The 12045-nt window shown below is 38.1% G+C and overlaps 1 protein-coding gene across 1 annotated transcript in view; it reads left to right on the top strand.

Moving 5' to 3' along the window:
• The window catches only part of SYNE2 (spectrin repeat containing nuclear envelope protein 2), a 1843566-nt gene that overhangs the window by 1539353 nt on the left and 292168 nt on the right, over positions 1-12045 (top strand). Inside the window, exons 123-124 of the mRNA XM_078660317.1 lie at positions 4687-4818; positions 8428-8582. Coding sequence (XP_078516443.1) covers positions 4687-4818; positions 8428-8582 — 287 coding nt within the window. The remainder of the gene's footprint in view (positions 1-4686; positions 4819-8427; positions 8583-12045) is intronic.

Below are 12045 nucleotides of genomic sequence, written 5' to 3'. Positions count from 1 at the left end.
CCACACTTTAACTACTGACCCTGGATGCTGAAGTCCTCAGAAATTGCAATTTCATCTAATTGGTGTTGCAGGCTGTGGGTTTGGTTATCTCCGCAAACCCACAGCTTGAGAGATTCTACACGGGTAGTGATTACAGAGATGAGGGATCTGCAAGTAGACGTTACTTACCTTCGGTAATGATCTGTCAGGTGAATATTCTGTCTTCCTGCAGATTCCTCACCAATCCCACTCACCTGCCCATACTAAGGATTGGTCACATAACTGTTATTAAGGTCCTAAATTAGTTTGGAATACTGCAGTTCTTTCAGTCTTGTTGGTTTCATTTCCGAGTGGATAAAAGGACAGGGAACTGACATCACTGTATCAGGCTGGCACCTTTTAAAGCTTTGTGAATTTACATCTGGGCTTTAAGCTGAGATGCCATCTATTGTGCAGGAGAGCTATTTCTAGTTTTCTGATTCACTCTGACTCCTAAAGGGTAATCAAGAAATGATGCATCTGCAGGAAGACAAGTTACCAAATGTAAGCAAGTTGTTGAACAATATAAAAAAAAATGTGAAGGCAAAACCTCTGGCAAATAAATGCACAGGCATTGCAGGAATACCTAGTGCTACATGCAAAATCCAATTATAATTACTTTAACTTTTGTAAGATAATGAAGTGCTTGTGAGGGGTAATAAAAGACTGTGGTTTATGGTAGAAGGACCACCATGGTGTTCGTTGTACTTTATTAAAGTAAAGTTAAATGTCTTCTTTTACCATCTCCGCAAAGAAATATATTGTTGACTTTGAATACAGTTTACTTTTTACAATTCTAAATGGAGATGCGGTGCCTGTCCACGTGAGCCTGCACGGCCTGCCTCATATCTTGCATGGTGTCAAAGTATTGCAGCGGCAATGAGTCCAGTGAAGTCGCACATCATTTTCACCAACCTTCTTGGTTTACTTTGGTACATCGTTTAAGATGCAGTCCTTGGAATATCAGTTTTGAGGCTGTCACCTGTACTTCCATAGCTTCCAAACACCATAGTATATGGCTTTACGGTAAACAACCTTTACAACGAAACTTTTACAACGCACTACCATTACAACGCGGTCATTACAACGCAAACTATTACAACGCATTGCGCTGGGGGGCGCTCTAGGATAGGGAATAGGTTAATTTACTATCCAATAACCTTCCCTAGTGTCCACGGGGACTGGAGTTGGAATAGTAAATTAAACTATTCACTATCCAACACCCAAAAGCACTATGCGTTGTAATGGATTGCGATGTAAAAACCGCGTTGTAAAGGCAGGCGTTGTAATAGCCTGCGTTGTAACGTCATACATCCGGCTTTACTTTTGTCTGGATGTGTGTTTATGTTCGATAGAGTTGCAGTGGCATGGACTTCAAACTGCCAGCTTTCAATGGCAAGTAGGATTTGCATGTCCCCCTTCTCCATTTGCAAAGATTTTTATATTTGATCAGGGCAGCAATAGTTGTTATGGCTGATCCTCCTTCGTTTAGATTTCAAGCCATAGAGCAATATTGCCCATATCTTAACCATTCTGTAAGGGTACCCAATTTGAATGGTAAGATGAAAGTAAAGTTACATTATCGTCAATCAATTGAATTTACTTAAACTCCTGTCCATATGGTTACAGAGGTGCCAATCCATCTAACTCCAAAAACTCCAGTGTAGTTGGTTTTGTTTTGTGCTCTGAGAGGTCATAAGTGAGCTATAGTGTTTACTAATGGTCAATGCTCTCTGTTTTACAGTTGGGTGAGAGGGGGAATGTGATTGTTGTAAGGGCCTGCCCAGCTATTTACCTAAGATTCGGTTTATTGTAGAAGCTTTCATATAATTACTACTGTTTATGAGCAGTGCTTCTTCGAGATCCAATAGTGCAGGGCATTGCAATGCTTCTCGTTGCTGCTGAAGGTTTGCCAGAACTGTAGCATTACTATATGAAAATATTTGTTTCTATTTCATTTTGATCCTATATTGCATATTGCAATATGTCCTAGAGTTTTGCTATTAATGGTATGGATTCACATCAACTCGATCAAATTGACAGCTTATGAAATTGCATCATGATTCTTGTTCAGCACAGATAAATGTTAGCTTGATTTTCTTGCAACTTTTCTGTTATTAAATTCAAATTAGAGATTTAGTGAGCCTAAAATTTACACCTGCGACCGACTTCATTTTAGATTCTGTTGAAATGGGCTCCGTGCAATTTTATTATTCTGAATCCAATGATTTATTTTGAAGAAATAATGTACCTCACAATATTGAAAGCAATTTTGTTACTGAGCGAAATCAGTTTGTCTGGGTATTTAGAATTCTCTCCTGCTACATTTGCAGTTATGTGCCAAATTTGAGATTTCTCATTTCTTTCCAATTGCTGAGCTACATCTGAGTAAACACTTTTTTGAAACCGTTTGGTTCCCACTCTCCTTGAATAAATGATGACTTGTAAGGCCAGGAAGTGTATCCTTAAATTCAAATCCACCAAGTAATTGCTTATGCTGATAAAACTGGGTAATTTCTGACTGTGAAACTTTGTTGATGCATCCTTTACTACCTTGTGTGTGTCATATGATTGTACATGAGGGCCAGTGCAAAAAGCTTTCCCCGTAATGGACTAACACATGAACAAGCACTGCCACTGCCAATAGATCTGGCTTTAAAGGAATATTATATGTCAATGTGAAGATTTGCAAGAAAATAGCATGGGAATAGATGTGTATTTGTGTGGAAGCAATAAACTATAGAATAATATTGGAGTAGGTTAATAGTCAGGTGACAGATGCACTTTTAAGCCAAACCTAAACATCCATGTAGGTTAATGACTGCCCTCTTTTCATCTATGCTGCTGCCAGAGAAAACAACATAAATCATCTAGTACAAACAACTGGGAGGTTTTTTTAGGTGTTCCAGAATTGCAAGGCGCACAGCCAGAGTATCCGCACAGTTAGGGTAGAAATAATTGGTTTTCAATGGTCGGTATAGGCAATGGGGCGAACGGTAAATCCTCACAACCGCTCAAGGATGGACCAAGCTTAGTCCATATGAAACAAGAGAAAACCACAGTGCCCCTGCACTATACAGTAATGGTATTAGAGTATATGTTACCAACAATGTCCATTCAATGAGTAAAGAGAACAATAGAACAACACCCAAGTAATTTAGATAACTAAACAGTAGGCAACCATGTTTAGACAAAATAGAAGTTTGGATGCGATCCGTTGTTGGTGTGAAAAGTTCCGTTTATTGTTCCTATATGTAGGCCAACACGTGTTTCATCGCAGGGAAACAGACTGCGAATCTTCAGGGCCTAATGGGTGAGGGGCAAGAGCCACCTCGGTCTGAAGCGTTTAGGTGATCCTGTGTTTAGGAGTTTTACAGATTCCGTAACAGCACACTCCAAGAGACCTGATGAGTCTCATTAGTTCAGAACGATATATTGACCGGGAGGAGAGGGTAGACAGGTTACTTCGATATGGTGACGCTGTCAAACACGACAAAAGGCGGGTACACCTTCTCGTTACGGTTCTCCCTCTTAAGATTCCCAGCGCCGTTTTCCATGAGACGGTCATCTAGTCATCTAGTTGTCTAAAACACATTAATAGAATTACATCTTTATGTGTGTGCCATGAAAGTTCAAGTTAAAGCTCAGGCAGCAGGATAAATAAACAAAATGATCACAGCTGTGTGGCGGGCAAGCACTTTTTTTGTGGAAGCACACAACGTCTGCCCATTGAAAACATGTACTCCTGGCTCCCCACATGTGGGCGGAGCCAAAGCCTCTCTGTAGTGACCCTCACATAATTATCTGGTGGACAGCATAAAAGAACGTTGTTTAGCGGCACCTGTCATCACTAAATTTTACACACACCAGCAACATATTTATGTACAAGCTTCTAACTTTGTGCCTGAGCTAAAATAGATAGATGGCACCTAATGTTATGTTGTGCAATACCATTGATTCTTTTAAATAGTAGAGACCACGTACATAAATAAAATATAGAGTTACTGGTAATGCTGATAAACCAGTATGTTCTTAGGTTCATCGAGGAAATGCAATATGGAATGACTGCAGCAATAAGGAAAAAAGTCGACCTGCTGATCATCTTTTTATGTGGCTGTTACTCTGAGATAGACAACATTTGAACGTGTGTTGGGTTGGCAAGATAGACGTTTCAATAACCCCCTGAGTTTGTCTTCATATATACAAGCGCTGCACACCCTGAAGCCACTAACCTGAAGCCAAACATGGATGTTGATTCACCAAACTTCTAGGACTAGTAGTAGTAATAACATCACACACATTTTGACACCCGTCTGACATCATAGAGATGACAGCTTACCCACAACCATAACAATCTGAGTGAAGGGGTGCAAGGAGTGTAAATTAAAGACAGCACATACAGCTTTAGTTTACTTTCTGTTCCTGCCATTGCCTTCATGATCCCTGAGAACATGGATGACAGAGGCAGTAGTAGGGGTACCAGAAGACAAGCATGGCTACCAAGATTGGTGTCAATAAAGCGAGATTATTGATCTGTATCCGAGAGTGATTGACAAGATCTGCAATATGTTCCATTATTTACTGTGTAGCCTATCAACATGTCACGCTGCATGATTTCAAATAGGTGTTTGCTCTGTATTAACCATACTCCTTGTAATCGCCCTGTAGCTCACCCTTGATCAAATCGAGGAATTCCGGAAAAGCCTACAGATGCTCCAGAAAAATGTTAAAATTCATGCTGATGCTCTGGATACAGCTATCCTTTCCTGCAAAGAAGAGGAGCCCTCAGAATTCCTCATGGTAAATACACAATATTGCTTACAGAGTTATTATATTGAAATCCTGCAGTTTATTCAATAACATATTGTGCGCCTTTTCCGACTCAGCCTGCTGCACCCCTACACACACACACACATATATATATAGCACATTCACAGCATTTGAGTAGCCACTTGATGCCCACACAAAGAAAGCCAGGAACTTAATGATCCACCTATCCTAAAAAACATACAGATGGTCTTATGTGTTCAGGCCTTAGGTGCTGCTCCTTCAACATGCATTCAGCCAATGTCCACTAAGCTTTGTTCCTTAACTTTCACTCTGACAACAAGCCAGAATTGGCTCACGTTTGAAAGAAACATTTTCTTTCCATTTCAATCTGTTTTATCTTAAAAACTGTGCTAATCGCAATATGCGGCCACACTTCCATTATACACATATATAGCGCACTACTCGTCCTACAACTTCGTAGCCACTCTGTGCCGCAAGGGTCCCACTGAGTTTTCACCCACCATATTTGTGACTTTCAGTCATATGGCCCTCAATGCTGACCAAATCCTAGTGTAAGCAGACTTTAGATTCTAAATTGACGTACCTGATTTTCATACCCTCCAAATTGGTCAGGCTGTTAATGTTAAAAGCACCACTTAGTGCTTAAATAATAATGAAATAAGTAGTGTGAGCTATCTACTCTCACTAAACACTTAAAGGTTGGATGTGTCTGAAATTGATTGCTAATTTAGAATTCCCCATCCTTTGAGGAGGCAGAATCAAAACCGTGGATGAATGAAAGTAATAAATGCTTCACACCAAAAGCTGAACATGTTGTTTATGCATGCACAAATTTGTTCACTTAACTAACAAAAATGGATATACTTAGACGGGGAAATTGATGATCTGAAACTCTTCAGAGTTACTGTAAAACTCTACAAACCACTTGATGGCGATAATGCCATTTTCTGGAAGACACCAAAGTTACAAAAGCTTGCAATTTGTTAGAAATAAGAGGAATAGTCTCATGTTTGAATCTGTATATTCACTAATAAACATAATCTTGCTTGAACACAATCGTCATTAGAACTTGAGAGGGACACTGAATTGTCCTCAGATGTAGAATAATGAAAGTGGTTCAGGCAAAAGTAGTGTGCCCATATAGACTACCGGCAGGCAAGAGAACAGGAAAGAAATCCAAGAGACAAACACAACATGAGTCACAGGAGAGTCATCAATATCTCAAAGTGGGATGTGCTAATACAAGATCACTCCCATTAGTAATAAGTCTTCTTGATCATGAAGTAACTAACATAGCTACAATGTTGTTAACAAAGCTGTGTCATTTTGAGTATGTACCAATATTTTTGAAAACTTAAATTGGTAATGTTTTTGTTCCACTGCCTTAGAAACACATAGCCAAGTTCACTGGAAAATAATTATCATCAACTTGGAGGAGGCCATACATTCAAAATATGCACACCTAAATGGCACTTTAAGAAATGGAGGGCTCACCAACAAACTGATGATATTCTAAGCAATTTTGATATTAATCCATTTCAAAGTCCATCATAAATACAAATCCGTATTTGTATTAAGTGTTCCTTGAGTAAATGTTATTAATACTTTCCATCCAACTGATCTGAAGGATTCATAACTGATGACCAGAAATCTAAAATGGCACTATTTAAAGTTAATAACCATGACTTATATAAATCTCATATATATTATTTAGAGGAGTTAACTAAATTAAATTAACAATGGCTTGCCACTGAATTAATCATTCAAGATCAACACAAATATTTTATCAACAGGTACTCAGTCATGTCATGTATAACTAAAAGTGCACATGAAGGGAGGGGTTTGGTCAAATGTAAAACTATTACTTCAAGCATTGAAACTATTATGCAGCACTTTTCAGAATACATTGATGTATTTCTTGCTTCTACTGCCAGAACTCTACCAGCTAGGATATGGGACAAGTCATATATAATAAAAAGGGACTATATAATACCTTGACAACCAAAATAGATCGTTTTGATGCCTGAAGTAACCTCTTTTAAGCATAGGTTATATATCAAACTTAATTCCTTTTTTTCTAAACATGAAATTGGATAGTCTTCATGAGCATTGAGGATATTATATGACAATTTTCTCTTCAGCAACAACATCTATGTTGAACAATAACTAATAGTTCCAGAAACCAAGACGAAGAAACAATGCTTGAGTACTTAATATTTGCATTGCATTAATATTTGCTCTTTTGCTAAAATTATTTCAATATTGACACCTGGTACAGCTGGATACACATTTGCTAAATGCCACCACACGCAATATGCATGTTACATATCTAAGTTTCAGTGTATACTTCTTTAGGGGAGAAAGTAGGAATTCCAACATAATAGCTCCATGGATTTTTCCTGTTTTGAAAAAAACTAAGAGCTAGTAATAGCACTGTTCTGTATTTAGATTTTCTTTATAGTACTTATTCTGAACTTGTATTCAAATTCGCTGTCAACAGCTCTTCAACACCATTTTAATCCAATCCAGGCCTACCTCTTCCCAGTACTGCTTGACAGCTATACACCACTGCCTTTCTGAAGCTGTATTCCACAACATACAGCTTTCTCACATGCCGGAGGATATTTTCATGCTCCTAGTTTCAGAGTGTACTGGGTTTCTTTTCAATTAAACATCAACTTCTCAATAACCCATGCTCTCTACTCCAATTTTTAAACAAGCTAGTGCTTTCTCTCCCCCTTTAAAAATCCTGGGCCTTGCAGTACCTCTACCACACGCCCTACTTCTCCAGGGCCCCCAACAATCTAATAAACTTAACGGATTCAACCTACTTGCTACAGTGATTAATACTACTTAGCGAACTGATGAGAATGCTGTCTTACATGTACAACTTTGGAGAAGACGTCCACTTTCTTACTGGGATCAACTGGCAGTGTCTCCACTGAACATGAATCTATGACAGCAGTTCAGAACTCCACTATCGTTAACAACATGGAAACAAGCTAGCACTGCGATGTAGGAGTCATTATGTTCTTGTGGTTTTCATGGTGTACGCTGATTAGCTACTTAAAAATAGGCACATGGTTGTAAACAAAAATCAGAAAAGCATATAGTTCCCAATATTAAGTGTACAATTATGATGTAACTGCCACTTAAAAGCTTGCAAGTTCACTATATTAGACGGTCTCTTCTTTAAAAGTTAGATCATGGTGACTATTAAAGGAAGGACTTGTTTTACAGTACCGCCTAGAATAGCATTGTCAATCAATGATGGGATGACTGAAAAGTATGTGAATGGATTCTGCACCCTCTTTGACATCCAGTGGGTGTCATCAAACTTGAATCGTTTTTTTTAATTTAAATGTAACTATTACTTGTATTTTTTAACAGTTTAGTTCTTTGCATTATTTTTCATTACTTTACTCATACTTGTTGCCTTGGCTGTCCTGTGGCTGATTGCACAAATCAATACAGTTAAAATAAAATCTCTGCCACAAGGCCTGACATTTTCATCTTCTAATTGAAAAGATGATAGATGTTTTAATGATGTTGTTTATTTGTAATCGCCTGTTATGAAAAGGTTTTTTAACTTGATTTATGGAAATGGTTCCCTTATAGGGCCCCATGTTGGAGCTGGTGGCATTGTCTCCTGACATCGAAAATCTAAATGAAAGGAGCTTTAAGCTTTGTCTCAATGACGTCTCTTTGAAAGATTTACAGAATCTGAACCGACAGTGGGCTCAAAAGACAGCAGCTGCAGTGGAGAAATGCAGGTAATGCAATGAGTTGCTGTCCATTTTAAGTCAAGGGGTGCAGGAGAATTTATGCTTAATATATTTTTTATATTAAGTGGATGAAAGTAAATATTTTTTAATTAAATGTCCATTTATACTGCAAAGTTTTCACTATGCAGTAATATATGTCATGGGTGTCAAAAGTAGGTCGAGTACCGCCAAATTCACGTCAGTTCAGAGTTTCAGAATTCTCACTTAAAATACATGCTGATATTATGAATCTAAAGAGAACTTATTTTTTTAAGAGGAGTATTTATTCCTCACAATTTGGCATAAATCAAGGATATCATGGGTACCTGGAATTATCATCGTCTCACCACATGGCCTATCCAAAGAATGTACGCAATTAATGGGAATATCGTATATGGCTAGACACAGATTACCAGATGTGCAGTGTGTCCTTGGAAAACTCAATTTTATATATATATATATATATATATATATATATATATATATATATATTCACTGAAAAAACCATAGGTTATAGATCATATTTAGTTAGGAATTAGCATTTACAAAACCTTGAAAATTCACTGAAAAAACCATAGGTTATAGACCATATATAGTTAGGAATTAGCATTTAAAAAACCTTATTTTACTCACACAAAACCATTGAAATTCCATATATAGTTAGTTGCACTAACTATATATCGCGCACCCGCAATCCACTGCTGATGATGTCACATATTACATCATTCATGACATGGTCAGTGACATCACTGATGACATCACTGATGACATCTCAAATGACATCACTGATAACAACATCCAGTGATTTTATGTTTCTGTAAAGTTTAAATATGTCTTACATATTGAAGAATGAGTGGATGTATAAGTGTCTGGACGAAGGATTTAGTAGGTGCATGACTGACTGTATGAGTGAGTGATTAAATGTGTCTCACTGAGTGCATGGGTTAGTGACTAAACTGTCTTAATTTGTGCATCATTATGTCTGTTGTTCTGTAAACTGCTGCATGTGTTGATCAGTAGCTATATGAGTAACTATATGGGTTATTGATTGATTGTCCAAGTATTTGTATGGGAGACTGAGTGTGTGTGTGGCTGGCTGGGAGGTGTGTGACTCTGTGCAGATCAATGTGTACTTATATCAATGATTGTATAACAAGGTAAGTATGTGTTAGTATATGTTTGAAAATATAAGGTGCTCTATGTTTAACTGTATAGACAAGAAAATGGAAGTGTGATTGATTCTTTACAGGACTGACTAGGTGTGTGAGTAACTCCATGGATGAGTGGCAGAGTGTGAGTGTCTGTATAGGTGTATGAGTGCATATGATAGTGTTGTAAAGATGAGTGATTGTATGTATGAATGATTGTATGGGTGAATGAGTGAATGTGTGTGTAGACGTAGGAATCAGTGAGTACATATGTAGTAACTAGTATTGGTGTGTCAATGGTTTCAAAAATTATACTCTGTATTTAACACTGGGTGAAACAGAGGTTATATTAAAATATGAGGAGATGCATTGTATTGTCACATGAATGATATCAGTGATGCGGTCATTGATGTCAAATGAGATGTCATCAGTGATGTCATCAGTGATGTCATTTGAGATGTCATCAGTGATGTCATCAGTGATGTCACTGACCATGTCATGAATGATGTAATATGTGACATCATCAGCAGTGGATTGCGGGTGCGCGATATATAGTTAGTGCAACTAACTATATATGGAATTTCAATGGTTTTGTGTGAGTAAAATAAGGTTTTTTAAATGCTAATTCCTAACTATATATGGTCTATAACCTATGGTTTTTTCAGTGAATTTTCAAGGTTTTGTAAATGCTAATTCCTAACTATATATGATCTATAACCTATGGTTTTTTCAGTGAATTTCAATGGTTTTTTAATAGCAAATATCATAAGCTGTCGAATGTCAAGTACGTGGTAAGTGAAAACATTTTCGTGTTTATGCACACTGATCTGCTTTGAATGGTGCCCCCCCCCTCATTTCTATTAGGAGTACTCTCTCTTTGCACATAGTGAAGGGTAGTTAACGCAGGCCTTTGCCCCCGTTGTAATACGTCGTGCCTGCTTCTCTCTCCATTTGATTGATTGTTATCCAAGTATTTACTGTTTTAGAATTGGTTCTCTTTGGTTCATTCTCTATTTACAAACAAACAAAGAGTCGCAATACTCTGTTTAGTCTTTGCAGATAACGAAAAATCGTGTAAAAAAAAAAGAAAAGGAATCGAGCAAAATCAGTAGGCCACTAACGGGATCTCTTTTTGACCTCGCTAAAATAGAAACATTAGGAACAACCCCTCATGACAAATACAAAACTAGTGAAATGAACTGAACTCCACACAATGATGGCTGCAAAACAGCTCGGCTCCGCCACCCACCCCGCCCAAAATAACGATAAAGAGCGGCTGCCATGATTGGTTGCGGAATGGCCACGACGGAGCTACGAAATGGTACTGCTCTCATGCTAACCCCAGCTTCAGTCTGAAACATCCAGAAACACTGTAGACTACCAATTCGATCAGTTCCGGTAGCGCCCCAATGTAACCCGGTAGAGAAGAACTAGCCCTCCCCTCTTTGACTGATGGTTCTTGTTGCCTGTCCCTTCTGTTGTCATTTAACAGAACTATTTAGCCTGCTGAAAGGGGTTGTGTTCCGACCGCTGGTTGGTGGAGACATTTTGACTATATTCTGGACCTGCGTTGTCGCGTAATGCGTCATATGACGCGCCGCGTTAGCGCATCCGGAAGTCATCCGGGGCGCGCAGCGCGTAACGTAAGCATAACAAGTCATGTGACTTGTTAATAAAACTTTTCATTGGTTCATTTTACTTTTCTTATTCTAATGATGAAAGGCTTGGTCATATGACCTAAAAATTACGCTTTTTATTACTTCCGAACATTATTTTTTCTTAAATATATGTTATAATGTTCCAGGCTAATGTACTTTCCCGGAAAATTTACAACTGTCCTGCAAGTAAAATATATTCTTTTTTCGAGAAAAAGAGCGTTTCTTCGTCCCATGACGGAGCCGTTAAGCAAAAGAGGGTCGACCTGCTGTCTTAGTCGCCGATACGCCTGAATATGAGATTCTTATCGATCACTTTATGTTGCAGGAATAGAAAACACAACAGCCCTTGACCATTTATCTTTACTGCGTTCCTTCGTATTATACCTTTTACCCTTCATGTAATTGGTCTGCTTTATTTCACTTGCCTTTTAATGATTCTAAAACAGTGACTACTATTAAAAACTTTACCAATGTATATACTACTACCATGTTTTCTTTTAAAAACCTTTATTGTGAAAATTTCATTATACAAATACGAGCCTATAACCACGTGGGCCTGCCACGGAGCAAACTGTAATCGTATATGATGAGTAGACATTTACACTGTAGAGGAACGTAACGGGCGGGCCATTAGGTTGCAAGAACTAAGGTGTCTAACAGTTACGG

Source organism: Lissotriton helveticus, chromosome 9 (assembly GCF_964261635.1).
Source record: "Lissotriton helveticus chromosome 9, aLisHel1.1, whole genome shotgun sequence".
Taxonomy (NCBI): domain Eukaryota; kingdom Metazoa; phylum Chordata; class Amphibia; order Caudata; family Salamandridae; genus Lissotriton; species Lissotriton helveticus.
The sequence above is the reverse complement of the archived record's forward strand: the minus strand, read 5'-3'. Positions and strand labels throughout refer to the sequence as shown.